Below are 22,627 nucleotides of genomic sequence, written 5' to 3' on the forward strand. Positions count from 1 at the left end.
GGACTGCACAAACTGTAACAACTACAGGGGCATCTCTCTCATTGCGTGGAGCCAGGTCCTGGCATGGATTATTCAACATCGCCTTGCCAGACACACCGAGGAGAGGCTTGTGGAGCACCACTGTGGTTTAAAACCACAGCGGTCCTGCACAGATTCCATATTCTCTGTCAGTCTGCTACAGCAGAGGTGTAGTGAATTCAAACAGGACTTACATCTCTGCTTTATTGACCTGGTCCAGGCATATTAAACCATCAAAGGCCTGGGCTCTGGTTTGTTCTTCGAGCTTTTGGAGTCCCTGACTCTCTGCTCACAATCATTAAGGACCTTCATGATGGTGGGCAGGAGTCAGAACCATTCCCTGTTCACCTGGGGGTGCGACAGGGATGTCCCCTGGCTCCCACATTATTTTACATCTTTTTCTACCACGTAGTTCGAGAAGCTTTCCATGGCTGTACCGGAGGAATCTCCATCTGGTACAGATACAATGGGAGTCTGATTGATGCTTGGGTGCAGTCAAGGGATGGCTCCCTATTGGTCAACCATGTTATGTATGCCGATGGTCTGGTAATTGCTGCTCACTTAGAGAAGGAGTTGGAGGCGTTGCTGCAGAACCTGGAGCTTGTCACCAAGAGGTGGGGCCTTACTATCAGCCCCTCCAAAAATAAGCACCTGCCTGGGTATTTTGTGCCATCAAACACTCCACCCCCAAAAATTGCAATTGGTGATGGAGCAGTTGTGGAGAGAGTGGAGAGTTTTCCATACCTGGGTAGTGTGCTTATGATCAGCTCCGGTTTGACAGCAGACAACTCACTCCGAATCAGTCGAGCGGCAATATCATTACATCAAATGCGTAACGCTGTGTGGAAGCTACCTGGTCTGTCGCTCTGCACGAAGCTTCAGGTCTTCTCTGCCATGGTTATGCCCTCCCTTCTCTACGCTTGTGAAACGTAGGCCCCCCTAAAGGACCATCTTCACTGGATAGAAACATTCAGGCTGGCCTGCCTACGATCCACCCTGGGTTTAATCAGGCTGGATTGTGTGAGGAGCTCACAAATCCTCAAAAGATCTGGACTCAATCCCATCGCTGAGTTCTGCAGGCAGGCAAGGCTGTCTTGGCTGGGTCATGTAGCCCCATGCCCAGTCACCGCATGCCCAAACAGCTTTTGCTCAGCCAGACAAACGGGCTAAATGGACACTACATGGGCTAAAGTGATGGAGTGATGCGGTACATTAGGATGTGGAGCTGAATGGACTTGATGATGACTGGTACCAGCGATGTCAAGATCGGCGTCTATGGAGGAGGCTCGTGAAGGACGCTACTGGGCAGTTGGAGGCATTCAACCTCCAGCCACAACAGACGGCAGGGGAGCGATGCTCACAACAACGAGCGGAGTGCTGGGTGGCTAAAGCACAGCAAGTTGGCACAGTAGGGGGCACAGGTGGTGCATCAGCCAGTCATCTCAGTCAGTCGACCTGTGGCACCTGGGTCTGCCCCGTGACCTCCTGCCAGCGGGCATTCGACACAACACGTGGACTCAACGTGCACCTAGCCTGGCACAAGCGCTGTGGTAATGTCTCTGCCACTCATTGGTGAATGGCGGTTTCTGTTGAGTAGGTGAGTGAGTGGGTGAGTAGGTGGGTGAGTGAGTGAGTGAGTGGGTGGGTGAGTGAATGAGTGGCTGGGTGTGTGAGTGGGTGGGTGGGTAGGTGAATGGTGAGTGAGTGCGTTGGTAGGTGAGCGAGTGGATGAGTGAGTGAGTGGGTGAGTGAGTGAGTGAATGAGTAAGTGAGTGGAAGGATGGGTCAGTGAGTGGGTGGGTCAGTGAGTGGGTGGGTGAGTGAGTGAGTGAGTGATTGAGTGGGTGAGCGAGTGAGTGAGCGATTGAGTGGGTGAGTGATTGCGTGGGTGAGTGGGTGGGTGAGTGAGTGAGTGAGTGAATGAGTAAGTGATTGGAAGGGTGGGTCAGTGAGTGGGTGGGTCAGTGAGTGAGTGGATGGGTGAGTGGGTGAGTGAGTGGGTGAGCGATTGAGTGGGTGAGTGGGTGGGTGAGTGAGTGGGTGAGTGAGTGATTGAGTGAGTGAGTGATTGAGTGGGTGAGCGAGTGAGTGAGCGATTGAGTGGGTGAGTGATTGCGTGGGTGAGTGGGTGGATGAGTGAGTGAGTGATTGAGTGGGTGGGTGAGTGAGTGAGTGAGTGATTGCGTGGGTGAGTGGGTGGGTGAGTGGGTGGGTGAGTGGGTGGGTGGGTGAGTGAGTGATTGAGTGGGTGGGTGATTGAGTGAGTGAGTGATTGAGTGGGTGAGTGGGTGGGTGAGTGATTGAGTGGGTGAGTGGGTGGGTGAGTGGGTGGGTGAGTGGGTGGGTGAGTGGTGAACTGACCGGTGAGCGACTCCTCTGTATCTGTGATGAGGGTGAGCATGCTGGTGGTGAGCGCTGGCTCCCGACCCACAATGGTGAAGCCGTTCCACATGTACATCATCTCCTGCGGGCACAGTGGTGGTGAGGGCATGCCTCACCAGGTGAGCTCGAGCCCCGGGGTGAGCCCCAGGGTGAGGGTGAGTGGGTGAGGGTGAGTGGGTGAGGGTGAGTGAGGGTGAGTGGGTGAGGGTGAGTGAGGGTGAGAGGGTGAGGGTGAGTGAGTAAGGGTGAGTGGGTGAGGGTGAGTAGGTGAGTTGGTGAGTTGGTGATTGGGTGAGGGTGAGTGGGTGAGGGTGAGTGGGTGAGTGGGTGAGGGTGAGAGGGTGAGGGTGTTTAGGTGAGTGGGTGAGTTGGTGATTGGGTGAGGGTGAGTGAGGGTGAGTGAGTGAGGGTGAGTGAGTGAGGGTGAGTGGGTGAGGGTGAGTAGGTGAGTGGGTGAGTTGGTGAGGGTGAGTGAGGGTGAGTGTGTGAGGGTGAGTGGGTGAGGGTGAGTAGGTGAGTGGGTGAGTTGGTGATTGGGTGAGGGTGAGTGAGGGTGAGTGTGTGAGGGTGAGTGGGTGAGGGTGTTTAGGTGAGTGGGTGAGGGTGAGTGGGTGATTGGGTGAGTGAGGGTGAGTGAGTTAGGGTGAGTGGGTGAGGGTGAGTAGGTGAGTGGGTGAGTAGGTGAGTGGGTGAGGGTGATTGAGTGGTGAGTGAGTGGCGAGCGAGCGAGTAGGTGAGTGAGAAATTGGTGAGTGAAAAATTGTTGAGTGAGAAATTGTTGAGTGAGAAACTGGTGAGTGAGGATGATTGGATGAGAGTGAGTAGGTGTGTGGGTGAAGGTGAGTAGGTGGGTGGGAGTGGGTGAGGCTGTGAGTGGGTGAGTGATGAGTGACTTGTGAGTGATGAGTGAGTGGTGAGTGATGAGTGAGTGGTGAGTGCATGGTCAGTGAGTGGTGTGTGGTGAGTGTGTGGTGAGTGAGTGGTGAGTGAGTGGTGAGTGATTGGGCGAGTGGTGAGTGAGTGGTGAGTGAGTCATGAGCGAGTGGGTGGGTGAGTGATGGGTGAGTGATGAGTGAGTGAGTGGGTGAGTGAGCGAGTGGTGAGTGAGTACTCCTCACCAGAGCGGGTAACACCAGCCTGTGTGTACTCCGTGTCCTGTGGTAGCGTCATGTGACTGGTGAGTGAGTGGTGAGTCAGTGACAGGTGAGTGAGTGAGTGTGTAAGTGCGTGTATGAGTCCAGCAAAAACATACCCCTCCCTCCTCATTGGTGCCAGACGTCAAAGCTGTGGTGAGCAGTACCGTGGGGGGGAGGGCCAATTTAGATTGGCCATTCCCGTCATGGCATTTGTAATCACCACAGCGGCCAAATGGGGGCTCTGGATGGGTGTGAGGGGCTGGTAACACCTCCACCTTCAATTAATTGCCACAAGACCATGAGCAAAATATCTAATGCAGCTTGTCCCGGAGGCCCCGGGGGGGACAGGCGTCTATAACATCTCCTGGCCAAACCCCAATTGGCGGAGCCAGGAGGTTGAATGTTTACCCTCGGGGCTCCTCCAGAAACAATAAAAAGCCACTTCGTGTGGCCACGTGGAATGTTCGAACGCTCACTGCGGAGGAGAGGCTGCCACTCCTCTGTCGGGAGCTGGACCGGTACCGCCTGGATCTCTGTGGTATTTAGGAGGTCCTGTGGACCGGTTCTGGCTCCTGCCACCATGAGGGGTGGACAGTCCTCTACTCGGGGCAGGAGACTGCCAAACAACAGGGTGTGGCTCTTCTTCTGAACAAAAGAATGAAGGGGGCGTGGGAGCGTGTTGGTGAGGTGTGGGAAGCTGTAAGCCCCAGGCTACTTAGGGCTCGCCTTCCCATCAACCAGAGGCGAGGGGTGGTGGTTGTGGTTACTTATGCCCCCACCGAAGATGAACATCCGTGGAGGGATGCAGGCAAAGCCGATGAGCCAGATGCCTTTTATCACCTCCTGTCACAGGTGTTAGCTAAAGTCGTTCCTCGGGATAGAGTCATCCTGTTGGGTGACTTCAGTGCCCGAGTTGGTCATGATGCTGGCACCTGGTCTAGAGTGGTTGGAAGGCATGGGCCAGATCACCTCAATAACAACGGTAGGAGGCTGCTAGACCTTTGTGCAATCCATGGGCTTGTAATTACCAACACGCTGTTCCGGCATCGGCGCATCCACACAACGTCATGGATGCATGCCGGGTCCAAGCAAGAACATCTGCCAGACTACATAGTGACGGAACAGCGGATGAGGGCCCATGGCTTTGACACCAGGACCTACCGTGGAGCTGATCTGCCCACTGACCATCGACATGTCATCTGTAAGATGCGCCTGCCATTCTTCCACTCCGGTGGTGGGTGTACACCCAGGACCCCATTCAAACCCATAGTGACCTGGTCTCATCTAGCTAATGAAAGTTTCAAGCGAGAATGTCATCATCGCTTGCGGCTGGGGTTGGCATCGGCTGGTCATCTCAGTCAGTCGACCCGTGGCACCTGGGTCTGCCCCGTGACCTCCTGCCAGCGGGCGTTTGATACTTCACGTGGCCTCAACGTGCACATAGCCTGGCACAGGCGTAGTGGTGACGTCACCGCCACTTAGTCGTGATTGGCGGTTGTTGTTGTGGTGAGTGGGTGAGTGAGTGGGTGAGTGAGCGTGTGAGTGAGTGAGCGAGTGAGCGTGTGAGTGGGTGAGTGGGTGAGTGACTGGTGAGTACTTCTCACCAGAGCGGGTAGCACCAGCCCGTGTGTACTCTGTGTGCTCTGGTAGCGTCGTGTGATGGGTGAGTGAGTGGTGAGTCAGTGAGTGGCTGGTGAGTGAGCGAGTGGGTGAGTGAGTGAGTGAGTGGTGCCTGTGTGAGTGAGCGTGTGGGTGGGTGAGTGAGTGAGTGGGTGAGTGAGCGTGTGAGTGGGTGAGTACGCGTGTGAGTGGGTAAGTGAGCGAGTGAGTATGTGAGTGAGCGTGTGGGTGGGTGAGTGAGTGAATGAGTGAGTGAGTGAACGTGTGAGTGGGTGAGTGTGTGGGTGGGTGAGTGAGTGAGAGAGTGGGTGGGTGAGTGAGTGTGTGAGTGGGTGAGTGAGTGAGTGGGTGAGTGAGCGTGTGAGTAGGTGAGTGAGCATTAGAGTGGGCGAGTCAGCGAGTGAGCATGTGAGTGAGCGTGTGGGTGGGTGAGTGAGCGTCTAAGTGGGTGAGTGAGCGTGTGAGTGAGTGAGTGAGCGTTTGAGTGAGTGAGCATGTGAGTGAGTGAGCGTGTGAGTGACAGGTGAGTGAGTGAACGTGTGAGTGGGTGAGTGAGCGTGTGAGTGGATGAATGGGTGAGTGGGTGAGTGAGCGAGTGGTGAGCACTCCTCACCAGAGCGGGTAGCACCAGTCCGTGTGTACTCCGTGTCCCGTGGTAGCGTCATGTGACTGGTGAGTGAGTGGTGAGTCAGTGAGTGACTGGTGAGTGAGCGAGTGAGTGGACGTGTGAGTGGGTAAGTGATTGAGTGAGTGGGTGAGCGTGTGAGTGGATGAGTGGGTGAGCGTGTGAGTGGGTGAGTGAGCGTGTGAGTGGATGAGTGGGTGAGCGTGTGAGTGACTGGTGAGTGAGTGGTGAGTCAGTGAGTGACTGGTGAGTGAGCAAGTGAGTGGACGTGTGAGTGGGTAAGTGATTGAGTGAGTGGGTGAGCGTGTGAGTGGGTGAGCGTGTGAGTGGGTGAGCGTGTGAGTGGGTGAGCGTGTGAGTGGGTGAGCGTGTGAGTGGGTGAGCGTGTGAGTGGGTGAGCGTGTGAGTGAGTGGGTGAGCGTGTGAGTGGGTGAGTGAGCGTGTGAGTGACTGGTGAGTGAGTGGTGAGTCAGTGAGTGAACGTGTGAGTGGGTAAGTGATTGAGTGAGTGGGTGAGCGTGTGAGTGAGTGAGCGTGTGAGTGGGTGAGCGTGTGAGTGGGTGAGTGGGTGAGCGTGTGAGTGAGTGGTGAGTGAGTGAGTACTCACCAGAGTGGGTAGCACCAGTCCGTGTGTACTCCGTGTGCTGCGGTAGCATCGTGTGACTGGTGAGTGAGTGGTGAGTCAGTGAGTGAACGTGTGAGTGAGTAAGTGATTGAGTGAGTGAGTGAGCGTGTGAGTGAGTGAGTGAGCGTGTGAGTGGGTGAGTGGGCGTGGGTGAGCGTGTGAGTGGGTGAGTGGGTGAGTGGGTGAGCGTGTGAGTGAGTGAGTGAGCGTGTGAGTGGGTGAGTGAGTGAGTGAGCGTGTGAGTGGGTGAGCGTGTGAGTGGGTGAGCGTGTGAGTGACTGGTGAGTGAGTGAGTACTCACCAGAGCGGGTAGCACCAGCCCGTGTGTAATCCGTGTGCTGCGGTAGCATCGTGTGACTGGTGAGTGAGTGGTGAGTCAGTGAGTGAACGTGTGAGTGAGTAAGTGATTGAGTGAGTGAGTGAGCGTGTGAGTGAGTGAGTGAGCGTGTGAGTGGGTGAGTGGGTGAGCGACTGGTGAGTGACTGGTGAGTGGGTGAGTGACTGGTGAGTGAGTACTCCTCACCAGAGCGGGTAGCACCAGCCCGTGAGTACTCCGTGTGCTGCGGTAGCATCGTGTGACTGGTGAGTGAGTGGTGAGTCAGTGAGTGACTGGTGAGTGAGCGAGTGAGTGATCGTGTGAGTGGGTAAGTGATTGAGTGAGTGGGTGAGCGTGTGAGTGGGTGAGCGTGTGAGTGGGTGAGTGAGCGTGTGAGTGGGTGAGCGGGTGAGTGGGTGAGCGTGTGAGTGGGTGAGTGGGTGAGTGGGTGAGTGGGTGAGCGTGTGAGTGGGTGAGTGAGCGTGTGAGTGGTGAGCGTGTGAGTGACTGGTGAGTGAGCGTGTGAGTGGGTGAGTGGGTGAGCGACTGGTGAGTGACTGGTGAGTGGGTGAGTGACTGGTGAGTGAGCGTGTGAGTGGGTGAGCGTGTGAGTGGGTGAGTGAGCGTATGAGTGGGTGAGTGGGTGAGTGAGTGGTGAGTGAGTGAGTGAGTACTCCTCACCAGAGCGGGTAGCACCAGCCCGTGAGTACTCCGTGTGCTCTGGTAGTGTCGTGTGACTGGTGAGTGACTGGTGAGTGAGCGTGTGAGTGAGTGGGTGAGTGAGTGGGTGAGTGGGTGGGTGAGTGGGTGAGCGTGTGAGTGACTGGTGAGTGAGTGAGTGAGCGTGTGAGTGGGTGAGCGTGTGAGTGACTGGTGAGTGAGTGAGTGAGCGTGTGAGTGGGTGAGCGTGTGAGTGACTGGTGAGTGAGTGAGTGAGCGTGTGAGTGGGTGAGCGTGTGAGTGACTGGTGAGTGACTGGTGAGTGAGTGATTACTCCTCACCAGAGCGGGTAGCACCAGCCCGTGAGTACTCCGTGTGCTCTGGTAGCGTCGTGTGAGTGGGTGAGTGAGCGTGTGAGTGGGTGAGTGGGTGAGTGGGTGAGTGGGTGAGTGGGTGAGTGAGCGTGTGAGTGGGTGAGCGTGTGAGTGGGTGAGTGAGCGTGTGAGTGAGTGAGCGTGTAAGTGGGTGAGTGAGCGTGTGAGTGGGTGAGTGAGCGTGTGAGTGGGTGAGCGTGTGAGTGGGTGAGTGAGCGTGTGAGTGGGTGAGCGTGTGAGTGAGCGTGTGAGTGGGTGAGCGTGTGAGTGACTGGTGAGTGACTGGTGAGTGAGCGTGTGAGTGAGTGAGCGTGTGAGTGGGTGAGTGAGCGTGTGAGTGGGTGAGTGAGCGTGTGAGTGGGTGAGTGACTGGTGAGTGAGTGGGTGAGTGAGCGTGTGAGTGGGTGAGTGGGTGAGTGACTGGTGAGTGACTGGTGAGTGAGTACTCCTCACCAGAGCGGGTAGCACCAGCCCGTGAGTACTCCGTGTGCTCTGGTAGCGTCGTGTGAGTGGGTGAGTGAGCGTGTGAGTGGGTGAGTGGGTGAGTGGGTGAGTGGGTGAGTGGGTGAGTGAGCGTGTGAGTGGGTGAGCGTGTGAGTGGGTGAGTGAGCGTGTGAGTGAGTGAGCGTGTAAGTGGGTGAGTGAGCGTGTGAGTGGGTGAGTGAGCGTGTGAGTGGGTGAGTGAGCGTGTGAGTGGGTGAGCGTGTGAGTGGGTGAGTGAGCGTGTGAGTGGGTGAGCGTGTGAGTGAGCGTGTGAGTGGGTGAGCGTGTGAGTGACTGGTGAGTGACTGGTGAGTGAGCGTGTGAGTGAGTGAGCGTGTGAGTGGGTGAGTGAGCGTGTGAGTGAGTGAGCGTGTGAGTGGGTGAGTGGGTGAGCGTGTGAGTGGGTGAGTGAGCGTGTGAGTGGGTGAGCGTGTGAGTGACTGGTGAGTGAGTGAGTGGTGAGTGAGTGAGTACTCCTCACCAGAGCGGGTAGCACCAGCCCGTGAGTACTCCGTGTGCTCTGGTAGCGTCGTGTGACTGGTGAGTGAGTGGTGAGTCAGTGAGTGACTGGTGAGTGAGCGAGTGAGTGAACGTGTGAGTGGGTAAGTGATTGAGTGAGTGGGTGAGCGTGTGAGTGGGTGAGCGTGTGAGTGGGTGAGTGAGCGTGTGAGTGGGTGAGTGGGTGAGCGACTGGTGAGTGACTGGTGAGTGACTGGTGAGTGAGCGTGTGAGTGGGTGAGCGTGTGAGTGGGTGAGTGAGCGTGTGAGTGGGTGAGTGAGCGTGTGAGTGGGTGAGTGAGCGTGTGAGTGGGTGAGCGTGTGAGTGGGTGAGTGAGCGTGTGAGCGTGTGAGTGGGTGAGTGACTGGTGAGTGACTGGTGAGTGAGTACTACTCACCAGAGCGGGTAGCACCAGCCCGTGAGTACTCCGTGTGCTCTGGTAGCGTCGTGTGAGTGGGTGAGTGAGCGTGTGAGTGGGTGAGTGGGTGAGTGGGTGAGTGGGTGAGTGGGTGAGTGAGCGTGTGAGTGGGTGAGCGTGTGAGTGGGTGAGTGAGCGTGTGAGTGAGTGAGCGTGTAAGTGGGTGAGTGAGCGTGTGAGTGGGTGAGTGAGCGTGTGAGTGGGTGAGTGAGCGTGTGAGTGGGTGAGCGTGTGAGTGGGTGAGTGAGCGTGTGAGTGGGTGAGCGTGTGAGTGAGCGTGTGAGTGGGTGAGCGTGTGAGTGACTGGTGAGTGACTGGTGAGTGAGCGTGTGAGTGAGTGAGCGTGTGAGTGGGTGAGTGAGCGTGTGAGTGAGTGAGCGTGTGAGTGGGTGAGTGGGTGAGCGTGTGAGTGGGTGAGTGAGCGTGTGAGTGGGTGAGCGTGTGAGTGACTGGTGAGTGAGTGAGTGGTGAGTGAGTGAGTACTCCTCACCAGAGCGGGTAGCACCAGCCCGTGAGTACTCCGTGTGCTCTGGTAGCGTCGTGTGACTGGTGAGTGAGTGGTGAGTCAGTGAGTGACTGGTGAGTGAGCGAGTGAGTGAACGTGTGAGTGGGTAAGTGATTGAGTGAGTGGGTGAGCGTGTGAGTGGGTGAGCGTGTGAGTGGGTGAGTGAGCGTGTGAGTGGGTGAGTGGGTGAGCGACTGGTGAGTGACTGGTGAGTGACTGGTGAGTGAGCGTGTGAGTGGGTGAGCGTGTGAGTGGGTGAGTGAGCGTGTGAGTGGGTGAGTGAGCGTGTGAGTGGGTGAGTGAGCGTGTGAGTGGGTGAGCGTGTGAGTGGGTGAGTGAGCGTGTGAGCGTGTGAGTGGGTGAGTGACTGGTGAGTGACTGGTGAGTGAGTACTACTCACCAGAGCGGGTAGCACCAGCCCGTGAGTACTCCGTGTGCTCTGGTAGCGTCGAGCCTTCCGCACTGCAAACTTTTCCGTGGGCAGAGACTTGCCAGCCAGCTTTTGCCTCAACGTGGACACCTGCCTACAACCACCACAACCACCACAACCACCACTACAACCACCACTACAACTACCATAACCACCACTACAACCACCACAACCACCACTACAACCACCACTACAACTACCATAACCACAACACTACTACAAGCACAACCACCACAACCACCACTACAACCACCACAACCACCACTACAACTACCATAACCACCACAACCACCACTACAACCACCACAACCACCACTACAACTACCATAACCACCACAACCACTACAACCACCACCACAACCACCACAACCACCACTACAACCACCACTACAACTACCATAACCACCACAACTACAAGCACAACCACCACAACCACCACTACAACCACCACAACCACCACGACAACCACAACCACCACAACCACCACAACCACCACAACCATCACAACCACCACAACCACCACAACCACCACGACAACCACAACCACCACAACCATCACAACCACCACAACCACCACGACAACCACAACCACCACAAACATCACAACCATCACAACCACCACAACCACCACAACCACCACAACCACCACGACAACCACAACCACCACAACCATGACAACCACCACAACCACCACGACAACCACAACCATCACAACCACCACAACCACCACGACAACCACAACCACCACAACCATCACAACCACCACAACCACCACAACCATCACAACCATCACAACCACCACAACCACCACGACAACCACAACCACCACAACCACCACAACCACCACAACCATCACAACCACCACAACCACCACGACAACCACAACCATCACAACCATCACAACCACCACAACCACCACAACCATCACAACCACTACAACCACCACAACCACCACAACAACCACCACAACTACCACTACAACTACCACTATAACTACCACAACTACAACTACCATAACAACTACCATAACTACCACTATAACTTCTACAACTGTTACTATAACTGCCATCACCACTACTATAACTACCACAACTACCACAATAACTACCACTATACCACCACACCTACCACCACAACTACTACAACCTCCACTACTACAATCGTTATAAACACAAACACTACAACAACCACAATCACTAACCCCGTGACCCCAATGACCCTCTGACCCACGCGTGACCCCACATAACCCCCGTGACCCCACATGACTCCACGTGACCCTGCGTGACCTCGCGTGACCCTGCGTGACCTCACGTGACCTCGCGTGACCTCGCGTGACCTCGCGTGACCCCGCGTGACCTCACGTCACCCTGCGTGACCTCGCGTGACCCCGCGTGACCTCGCGTGACCCCGCGTGACCCCGCGTGACCCACCGGTATAAGTCCTCCTCGCTCTCCCTCACCATCCGCTTCTCCGCTGGTGAGGCCATGGTGAGGAACGCAGCCTTCATGTACACGTATGTGGCCTGGGGGTGAGGGGTGGGTGAGTGGGTGGGTGAGGGGGGGTGAGGGGTGGGTGACCGAGTGTGAGGTGAGCGAGTGACTGAGCGGGTGGGTGAGTGAGTGGGTGAGTGGGTGAGTGAGTGAGTGGGTGAGTGAGTGAGTGAGTGACTGAGCGAGTGGGTGAGCGAGTGAGTGGGTGAGTGAGTGAGTGAGCGAGTGAGTGAGTGAGTGGGTGAGTGAGCGAGTGACTGAGCGAGTGACTGAGCGGGTGAGTGAGTGGGTGAGTGGGTGAGTGAGTGAGTGAGTGGGTGAGTGAGTGAGTGAGTGACTGAGCGAACGAGTGAGTGACTGAGCGAGCAACTGACTGAGTGGGTGAGTGAGTGAGTGAGTGGGTGAGTGAGTGAGTGAGTGGGTGAGTGAGTGAGTGACTGAGCGAGTGACTGAGTGGGTGAGTGAGTGACTGAGCGAGTGAGTGAGTGACTGAGCGAGTGGGTGAGTGAGTGAGTGACTGAGCGAGTGAGTGACTGAGCGAGTGGGTGAGTGAGTGAGCGAGTGACTGAGCGAGTGGGTGAGTGAGTGAGTGAGTGAGTGACTGACTGAGCGAGTGAGTGACTGAGTGAGTGAGTGACTGAACGAACGAGTGAGTGACTGAGCGAGTGAGTGAGTGAGTGGGTGAGTGAGCGAGTGACTGAGCGAGTGACTGAGCGGGTGAGTGAGTGGGTGAGTGGGTGAGTGAGTGAGTGAGTGGGTGAGTGAGTGAGTGAGTGACTGAGCGAACGAGTGAGTGACTGAGCGAGCAACTGACTGAGTGGGTGAGTGAGTGAGTGAGTGGGTGAGTGAGTGAGTGAGTGGGTGAGTGAGTGAGTGACTGAGCGAGTGACTGAGTGGGTGAGTGAGTGACTGAGCGAGTGAGTGAGTGACTGAGCGAGTGGGTGAGTGAGTGAGTGACTGAGCGAGTGAGTGACTGAGCGAGTGGGTGAGTGAGTGAGCGAGTGACTGAGCGAGTGGGTGAGTGAGTGAGTGAGTGACTGACTGAGCGAGTGAGTGACTGAGTGAGTGAGTGACTGAACGAACGAGTGAGTGACTGAGCGAGCGACTGACTGAGTGGGTGAGTGAGTGGGTGAGTGGGTGAGTGGGTGAGTGGGTGAGTGAGCGAGTGAGTGGGTGAGTGAGTGAGTGAGTGACTGAGCGAGTGGGTGAGTGAGTGGGTGAGTGAGTGAGTGAGTGACTGAGCGAGTGGATGAGTGAGTGAGTGAGTGGGTGAGTGAGTGAGTGAGTGACTGAGCGAGTGAGTGAGTGAGTGAGTGGGTGAGTGGGTGAGTGACTGAGCGAGTGGGTGAGTGAGTGAGTGAGTGACTGAACGAACGAGTGAGTGACTGAGCGAGCAACTGACTGAGTGGGTGAGTGAGTGAGTGAGTGGGTGAGCGAGTGAGTGAGTGAGCGAGTGAGTGACTGACTGAGTGAGTGACTGAGCGAGCGAGTGACTGAACGAACGAGTGAGTGACTGAGCGAGCGACTGACTGAGTGGGTGAGTGAGTGGGTGAGTGGGTGAGTGGGTGAGTGAGTGAGTGGGTGAGTGAGTGAGTGGGTGAGTGAGCGAGTGAGTGGGTGAGTGAGTGAGTGAGTGACTGAGCGAGTGGGTGAGTGAGTGGGTGAGTGAGTGAGTGAGTGACTGAGCGAGTGGATGAGTGAGTGAGTGAGTGGGTGAGTGAGTGAGTGAGTGACTGAGCGAGTGAGTGAGTGAGTGAGTGGGTGAGTGGGTGAGTGACTGAGCGAGTGGGTGAGTGAGTGAGTGAGTGACTGAGTGAGTGAGTGAGTGACTGAACGAACGAGTGAGTGACTGAGCGAGCAACTGACTGAGTGGGTGAGTGAGTGAGTGAGTGGGTGAGCGAGTGAGTGAGTGAGCGAGTGAGTGACTGACTGAGTGAGTGACTGAGCGAGCGAGTGACTGAACGAACGAGTGAGTGACTGAGCGAGCGACTGACTGAGTGGGTGAGTGAGTGGGTGAGTGGGTGAGTGGGTGAGTGAGTGAGTGGGTGAGTGAGTGAGTGGGTGAGTGAGCGAGTGAGTGGGTGAGTGAGTGAGTGAGTGACTGAGCGAGTGGGTGAGTGAGTGGGTGAGTGAGTGAGTGAGTGACTGAGCGAGTGGATGAGTGAGTGAGTGAGTGGGTGAGTGAGTGAGTGAGTGACTGAGCGAGTGAGTGAGTGAGTGGGTGAGTGGGTGAGTGACTGAGCGAGTGGGTGAGTGAGTGAGTGAGTGACTGAGTGAGTGAGTGAGTGACTGAACGAACGAGTGAGTGACTGAGCGAGCAACTGACTGAGTGGGTGAGTGAGTGAGTGAGTGGGTGAGCGAGTGAGTGAGTGAGCGAGTGAGTGACTGACTGAGTGAGTGACTGAGCGAGCGAGTGACTGAACGAACGAGTGAGTGACTGAGCGAGCGACTGACTGAGTGGGTGAGTGAGTGGGTGAGTGGGTGAGTGGGTGAGTGAGTGAGTGGGTGAGTGAGTGAGTGGGTGAGTGAGCGAGTGAGTGGGTGAGTGAGTGAGTGACTGAGCGAGTGGGTGAGTGAGTGGGTGAGTGAGTGAGTGAGTGACTGAGCGAGTGGATGAGTGAGTGAGTGAGTGGGTGAGTGAGTGAGTGAGTGACTGAGCGAGTGAGTGAGTGAGTGGGTGAGTGGGTGAGTGACTGAGCGAGTGGGTGAGTGAGTGAGTGAGTGACTGAGTGAGTGAGTGAGTGACTGAACGAACGAGTGAGTGACTGAGCGAGCAACTGACTGAGTGGGTGAGTGAGTGAGTGAGTGGGTGAGCGAGTGAGTGAGTGAGCGAGTGAGTGACTGACTGAGTGAGTGAGTGACTGAACGAACGAGTGAGTGACTGAGCGAGCGACTGACTGAGTGGGTGAGTGAGTGAGTGAGTGGGTGAGTGAGTGAGTGAGTGGGTGAGTGAGTGAGTGAGTGACTGAGCGAGTGGGTGAGTGAGTGAGTGGGTGAGTGAGTGAGTGAGTGACTGAGCGAGTGGGTGAGTGAGTGAGTGAGTGGGTGAGTGAGTGAGTGAGTGGGTGAGTGAGTGAGTGAGTGACTGAGCGAGTGAGTGAGTGAGTGAGTGGGTGAGTGGGTGAGTGGGTGAGTGACTGAGCGAGTGGGTGAGTGAGTGAGTGAGTGACTGAGTGAGTGAGTGAGTGACTGAACGAACGAGTGAGTGACTGAGCGAGCGACTGACTGAGTGGGTGAGTGAGTGAGTGAGTGGGTGAGCGAGTGAGTGAGTGAGCGAGTGAGTGACTGACTGAGTGAGTGAGTGACTGAACGAACGAGTGAGTGACTGAGCGAGCGACTGACTGAGTGGGTGAGTGAGTGAGTGAGTGGGTGAGTGAGTGAGTGGGTGAGTGAGTGAGTGAGTGACTGAGCGAGTGGGTGAGTGAGTGAGTGGGTGAGTGAGTGAGTGAGTGACTGAGCGAGTGGGTGAGTGAGTGAGTGAGTGGGTGAGTGAGTGAGTGAGTGGGTGAGTGAGTGAGTGAGTGACTGAGCGAGTGGGTGAGTGAGTGAGTGAGTGGGTGAGTGAGTGAGTGAGTGGGTGAGTGAGTGAGTGACTGAGCGAGTGGGTGAGTGAGTGAGTGAGTGGGTGAGTGAGTGAGTGAGTGGGTGAGTGAGTGAGTGAGTGAGTGAGTGACTGAGCGAGTGGGTGAGTGAGTGAGTGAGTGACTGAGCGAGTGGATGAGTGAGTGAGTGAGTGACTGAGCGAGTGACTGAGAGAGCGAGTGAGTGAGTGAGTGACTGAGCGAGTGGGTGAGTGAGTGAGTGAGTGACTGAGCGAGTGAGTGAGTGAGTGGGTGAGTGAGTGAGTGGATGAGTGAGTGAGCGAGTGACTGAGCGAGTGGGTGAGTGAGTGGGTGAGTGAGTGAGTGAGTGACTGAGCGAGTGGATGAGTGAGTGAGTGAGTGGGTGAGTGAGTGAGTGAGTGACTGAGCGAGTGAGTGAGTGAGTGAGTGGGTGAGTGGGTGAGTGACTGAGCGAGTGGGTGAGTGAGTGAGTGAGTGACTGAGTGAGTGAGTGAGTGACTGAACGAACGAGTGAGTGACTGAGCGAGCGACTGACTGAGTGGGTGAGTGAGTGAGTGAGTGGGTGAGCGAGTGAGTGAGTGAGCGAGTGAGTGACTGACTGAGTGAGTGAGTGACTGAACGAACGAGTGAGTGACTGAGCGAGCGACTGACTGAGTGGGTGAGTGAGTGAGTGAGTGGGTGAGTGAGTGAGTGAGTGGGTGAGTGAGTGAGTGAGTGACTGAGCGAGTGGGTGAGTGAGTGAGTGAGTGGGTGAGTGAGTGAGTGAGTGACTGAGCGAGTGGGTGAGTGAGTGAGTGAGTGGGTGAGTGAGTGAGTGAGTGGGTGAGTGAGTGAGTGAGTGACTGAGCGAGTGGGTGAGTGAGTGAGTGAGTGGGTGAGTGGATGAGTGAGTGAGTGAGTGAGCGAGTGGATGAGTGAGTGAGTGGGTGAGTGAGTGAGTGAGTGACTGAGCGAGTGGGTGACTGAGCGAGTGGGTGAGTGAGTGAGTGGGTGAGTGAGTGAGTGACTGAGAGAGTGAGTGACTGAGCGAGTGAGTGACTGAGCGAGTGAGTGACTGAGCGAGCGAGTGACTGACTGAGTGAGTGAGTGACTGAACGAACGAGTGAGTGACTGAGCGAGCGACTGACTGAGTGGGTGAGTGAGTGAGTGAGTGGGTGAGTGAGTGAGTGAGTGGGTGAGTGAGTGAGTGAGTGACTGAGCGAGTGGGTGAGTGAGTGAGTGAGTGGGTGAGTGAGTGAGTGAGTGGGTGAGTGAGTGAGTGAGTGAGTGACTGAGCGAGTGGGTGAGTGAGTGAGTGAGTGGGTGAGTGAGTGAGTGAGTGGGTGAGTGAGTGAGTGAGTGGGTGAGTGAGTGAGTGAGTGACTGAGCGAGTGGGTGAGTGAGTGAGTGAGTGACTGAGCGAGTGACTGAGAGAGCGAGTGAGTGAGTGAGTGACTGAGCGAGTGGGTGAGTGAGTGAGTGAGTGACTGAGCGAGTGAGTGAGTGAGTGGGTGAGTGAGTGAGTGAGTGGGTGAGTGAGTGAGTGAGTGACTGAGCGAGTGGGTGAGTGAGTGAGTGAGTGGGTGAGTGAGTGAGTGAGTGGGTGAGTGAGTGAGTGAGTGACTGAGCGAGTGGGTGAGTGAGTGAGTGAGTGGGTGAGTGAGTGAGTGAGTGGCTGAGCGAGTGGATGAGTGAGTGAGTGAGTGACTGAGCGAGTGACTGAGAGAGCGAGTGAGTGAGTGAGTGACTGAGCGAGTGGGTGAGTGAGTGAGTGAGTGACTGAGCGAGTGAGTGAGTGAGTGGGTGAGTGAGTGAGTGAGTGGGTGAGTGAGTGAGTGAGTGACTGAGCGAGTGGGTGAGTGAGTGAGTGAGTGGGTGAGTGAGTGAGTGAGTGGGTGAGTGAGTGAGTGAGTGACTGAGCGAGTGGGTGAGTGAGTGAGTGAGTGGGTGAGTGAGTGAGTGAGTGGGTGAGTGAGTGAGTGACTGAGCGAGTGGGTGAGTGAGTGAGTGACTGAGCGAGTGGATGAGTGAGTGAGTGAGTGACTGAGCGAGTGACTGAGAGAGCGAGTGAGTGAGTGAGTGAGTGACTGAGCGAGTGGGTGAGTGAGTGAGTGAGTGACTGAGCGAGTGGATGAGTGAGTGAGTGAGTGACTGAGCGAGTGGATGAGTGAGTGACTGAGCGAGTGGATGAGTGAGTGAGTGAGTGACTGAGCGAGTGGATGAGTGAGTGAGTGAGTGACTGAGCGAGTGACTGAGAGAGCGAGTGAGTGAGTGAGTGACTGAGCGAGTGGGTGAGTGAGTGAGTGAGTGAGTGACTGAGCGAGTGGATGAGTGAGTGAGTGAGTGAGTGACTGAGCGAGTGGATGAGTGAGTGAGTGAGTGACTGAGCGAGTGACTGAGCGAGTGAGTGACTGAGCGAGTGGGTGAGTGAGTGAGTGAGTGGGTGAGTGAGTGAGTGAGCGAGTGAGTGACTGACTGAGTGAGTGAGTGACTGAACGAACGAGTGAGTGACTGAGCGAGCGACTGACTGAGTGGGTGAGTGAGTGAGTGAGTGACTGAGCGAGTGGGTGAGTGAGTGAGTGAGTGACTGAGCGAGTGAGTGACTGAGCGAGTGGGTGAGTGAGTGAGTGACTGAGCAAGTGGGTGAGTGAGTGAGTGGGTGAGTGAGTGAGTGACTGAGCGAGTAAGTGACTGACTGAGTGGGTGAGTGAGTGAGTGACTGAGCGAGTGGGTGAGTGAGTGAGTGACTGAGCGAGTGAGTGACTGAGCGAGTGAGTGACTGAGTGAGTGAGTGACTGAACGAACGAGTGAGTGACTGAGCGAGCGACTGACTGAGTGGGTGAGTGAGTGAGTGAGTGACTGAGTGAGTGAGTGAGTGACTGAGTGAGTGAGTGAGTGACTGAACGAACGAGTGAGTGACTGAGCGAGCGACTGACTGAGTGGGTGAGTGAGTGAGTGAGTGACTGAGCGAGTGAGTGACTGAGCGAGCGAGTGACTGACTGAGTGAGTGAGTGACTGAACGAACGAGTGAGTGACTGAGCGAGCGACTGACTGAGTGGGTGAGTGAGTGAGTGAGTGACTGAGCGAGTGAGTCACTGAGCAAGTGACTGAGCGAGTGACTGACTGACTGAGTGGGTGAATGAGTGAATGAGTGAGTGAGTGAGTGACTGAGCGAGTGAGTGACTGAGCGAGTGGGTGAGTGAGTGAGTGAGTGACTGAGCAAGTGAGTGACTGAGCGAGTGGGTGAGTGAGTGAGTGAGTGACTGAGTGAGTGAGTGACTGAGCGAGTGAGTGACTGACTGAGTGGGTGAGTGAGTGAGTGAGTGGGTGAGTGACTGAGCGAGTGACTGAGCGAGTGAGTGAGTGAGTGAGTGACTGAGCGAGTGACTGAGCGAGTGAGTGAGTGAGTGAGTGACTGAGCGAGTGGGTGACTGAGCGAGTGGGTGAGTGAGTGAGTGAGTGACTGAGCGAGTGAGTGACTGAGCGAGCGACTGACTGACTGAGTGAGTGAGTGAGTGACTGAGCGAGTGAGTGACTGAGAGAGTGAGTGACTGAGCAAGTGGGTGAGTGAGTGAGTGACTGAGCGAGTGGGTGAGTGAGTGAGTGAGTGACTGAGCGAGTGAGTTACTGAGAGAGCGAGTGACTGAGTGAGTGAGTGAGTTACTGAGAGAGCGAGTGAGTGAGTGAGTGACTGACTGAGTGGGTGAGTGAGTGAGTGAGTGACTGAGCGAGTGAGTGACTGACTGAGTGGGTGAGTGAGTGAGTGAGTGACTGAGCGAGTGAGTGAGTGACTGACTGAGTGGGTGAGTGAGTGAGTGAGTGACTGAGAGAGCGAGTGAGTGAGTGACTGAGCGAGTGAGTGACTGAGCGAGTGAGTGACTGAGCGAGCGAGTGACTGAGTGAGTGAGTTACTGAGAGAGCGAGTGAGTGAGTGACTGAGCGAGTGGATGAGTGAGTGAGTGAGTGACTGAGCGAGTGGGTGAGTGTGAGTGAGTGACTGAGCGAGTGAGTGACTGAGCGAGTGAGTGAGTGACTGAGTGGGTGAGTGAGTGAGTGACTGAGAGAGCGAGTGAGTGAGTGACTGAGCGAGTGAGTGACTGAGCGAGTGAGTGAATGAACTGAGCGAGTGAGTGACTGAGCGAGCAAGTGACTGAGTGAGTGAGTGACTGAACGAACGAGTGAGTGACTGAGCGAGCGACTGACTGAGTGAGTGAGTGACTGAGCGAGTGAGTCACTGAGCAAGTGACTGAGCGAGCGACTGACTGAGTGGGTGAGTGAATGAGTGAATGAGTGAGTGAGTGACTGAGCGAGTAAGTGACTGAGCGAGTGAGTGACTGCGCGAGTGAGCGACTAAGCGAGTGAGTGACTGACTGAGTGGGTGAGTGAGTGAGTTACTGAGAGAGCGAGTGAGAGAGCGAGTGAGTGAGTGACTGAGCGAGTGAGTGACTGAACTGAGCGAGTGAGTGACTGAGCGAGCGAGTGACTGAGTGAGTGAGTGACTGAACGAACGAGTGAGTGAGTGAGCAAGCGACTGACTGAGTGGGTGAGTGAGTGAGTGACTGAGCGAGTGAGTCACTGAGCAAGTGACTGAGCGAGCGACTGACTGAGTGGGTGAGTGAGTGACTTAGCGAGCAAGTGATTGACTTAGCGAGTGATTGACTGAGTGAGTGACTGAGCGAGGGATTGACTGAGCGAGTGAGTGACTGAGCGAGCGAGTGACTGGGCGAGCGAGTGACTGAGCGAGTGAGTGACTGAGCGAGTGAGTGACTGAGCGAGTGACTGAGCGAGCGAGTGACTGGGCGAGCGAGTGACTGAGCGAGTGAGTGACTGAGCGAGTGAGTGACTGAGCGAGTGAGTGACTGAGCGAGCGAGTGACTGAGCGAGTGAGTGACTGAGCGAGCGAGTGATTGAGCGAGCGACTGACTGACTGAGCGAGTGAGTGACTGAGCGAGCGAGTGACTGAGCGAGCGAGTGACTGAGCGAGCGAGTGACTGGGCGAGCGAGTGATTGAGCGAGCGACTGACTGACTGAGCGAGTGAGTGACTGAGCGAGCGAGTGACTGAGCGAGCGAGTGATTGAGCGAGCGAGTGACTGGGCGAGCGAGTGACTGAGCGAGTGAGTGACTGAGCGAGTGAGTGACTGAGCGAGCGAGTGACTGAGCGAGTGAGTGACTGGGCGAGCGAGTGACTGAGCGAGCGACTGACTGAGTGAGCAAGCGACTGACTGAGTGAATGATTGACTGGGTGAGTGAGTGATTGAGCGAGCGAGTGACTGAGCGAGCGAGTGACTGACTGAGTGAGTGAGTGACTGAGTGAATGATTGACTGGGTGAGTGAGTGACTGAGTGAGTGAGTGATTGACTGGGCGACTGACTGACTGAGCGAGTGAGTAACTGAGCGAGCGAGTGACTGAGCGAGCGAGTGACTGAGCGAGCGACTGACTGACTGAGCGAGTGAGTGACTGAGTGAGTGATTGACTGGGCGAGCGAGTGACTGAGCGAGCGAGTGACTGAGCGAGCGAGTGACTGAGCGAGCGAGTGACTGAGCGAGCGAGTGACTGAGGGAGCGAATGACTGACTGAGCGAGTGAGTAACTGAGCGAGTGAGTAACTGGGCGAGCGAGTGACTGAGCGAGCGAGTGACTGAACGAGCGAGTGATTGAGCGAGCGACTGACTGACTGAGCGACTGACTGACTGACTGACTGAGCGAGTGAGTGACTGAGCGAGCGACTGACTGACTGAGCGAGTGAGTGACTGAGTGAATGATTGACTGGGCGAGCGAGTGACTGGGCGAGCGAGTGACTGGGCGAGCGAGTGACTGAGCGAGTGAGCGGGGTGAGCGCTCACCCTGGACCAGTTGTTCTGCTGTGCCAGAAGATCTGCGTAGTGGAAGGCTTCGAGCCACTGCATGCGGAACGTGAGGCACCACATGAGCTCCCAGTAACACATGTGGTGGAATTGGGGCCACAGCGACTGGGAGCTCACACACTCTTGGAGCTTCATCATGGCCTGGTCGGCACGGCGGGGAGGGTGGGACACAGCACGGACTCAGTACTGCCCATAGACTCAACACTACCCATAGACTCAACATTACCCATAGACTCAGCACTGCCCATAGACTCAACACTGCACCATAGACTCAACACTGCCCATAGACTCAACATTGCCCATAGACTCAACACTTCACCATAGACGCAACACTGCCCATAGACTCAACACTGCACCATAGATTCAACACTGCCCATAGACTCAACACTGCCCATAGACTCAACACTGCCCATAGACTCAACACTGCGCATAGACTCAACACTTCACCATAGACTCAACACTGCCCATAGACTCAACACTGCCCATAGACTCAGCACTGCCCATAGACTCAGCACTGCCCATAGACTCAACACTGCCCATAGACACAGCACTGCCCATTGAATGAGCACAGCCCATAGACTCAACACTGCCCCATAGACTCAACACTGCGCATAGACTCAACACTTCACCATAGACTCAACACTGCCCATAGACTCAACACTGCCCATAGACTCAGCACTGCCCATAGACTCAGCACTGCCCATAGACTCAACACTGCCCATAGACACAGCACTGCCCATAGACTCAGCACTGCACCATAGACTCAGCACTGCCCATAGACTCAACACTGCCCATAGACTCAGCACTGCCCATAGACTCAGCACTGCACCATAGACTCAGCACTGCCCATAGACTCAACACTGCCCATAGACTCAACACTGCACCACAGACTCAACACTGCACCATAGACTCAACACTACCCATAGACTCAACACTACCCATAGACTCAACACTGCCCATAGACTCAACACTGCCCATAGACTCAACACTGCCCATAGACTCAACACTGCCCATAGACTCAACACTGCCCATAGACTCAACATTACCCATAGACTCAACACTGCACCATAGACTCAACACTGCCCATAGACTCAACACTGCACCATAGACTCAGCACTGCACCATAGACTCAACACTACCCATAGACTCAACACTACCCATAGACTCAATACTACCTAGAGACTCAACACTGCCCATAGACTCAACACTGCACCATAGACTCAGCACTACCCATAGACTCAACACTGCCCATAGACTCAACACTGCCCATAGACTCAACACTGCCCATAGACTCAACACTGCCCATAGACTCAACACTGCCCATTGAATGAGCACTGCCCATAGACTCAACACTGCCCCATAGACTCAACACTGCCCATAGACACAACACTGCCCATAGACTCAGCACTACCCATAGACTCAACACTGCACCTTAGACTCAACACTGCCCATAGACTCAACACTGCCCATAGACTCAGCACTGCCCATAGACTCAACACTGCCCATAGACTCAACACTGCACCATAGACTCAGCACTGCCCATAGACTCAACACTGCCCATAGACTCAACACTGCACCATAGACTCAACACTGCCCATAGACTCAACAGTGCACCATAGACTCAACACTGCACCATAGA

At 55.5% G+C, this 22,627-nt stretch overlaps 1 protein-coding gene across 4 annotated transcripts in view; it reads right to left on the reverse strand.

The window, feature by feature from the left end:
* The window catches only part of LOC116957600 (tetratricopeptide repeat protein 39A-like), a 98,962-nt gene that overhangs the window by 19,047 nt on the left and 57,288 nt on the right, over window positions 1-22,627 (reverse strand). For all 4 annotated transcript variants that reach the window (XM_076056782.1, XM_076056784.1, XM_076056780.1 and 1 more), the window contains 4 exons: window positions 20,968-21,129; window positions 11,522-11,613; window positions 10,062-10,185; window positions 2,380-2,482 (listed from right to left, as the gene is read on the reverse strand). In XM_076056782.1, the coding sequence (XP_075912897.1) occupies window positions 2,380-2,482; window positions 10,062-10,185; window positions 11,522-11,613; window positions 20,968-21,129 (481 nt within the window). The remainder of the gene's footprint in view (window positions 1-2,379; window positions 2,483-10,061; window positions 10,186-11,521; window positions 11,614-20,967; window positions 21,130-22,627) is intronic.

The sequence above is a fragment of the Petromyzon marinus genome, chromosome 78, assembly GCF_048934315.1.
Source record: "Petromyzon marinus isolate PM22_M1 ecotype Great Lakes invasive population chromosome 78, UKy_Petmar_22M1.pri1.0, whole genome shotgun sequence".
NCBI classification, from domain to species: Eukaryota; Metazoa; Chordata; class Hyperoartia; order Petromyzontiformes; family Petromyzontidae; genus Petromyzon; species Petromyzon marinus.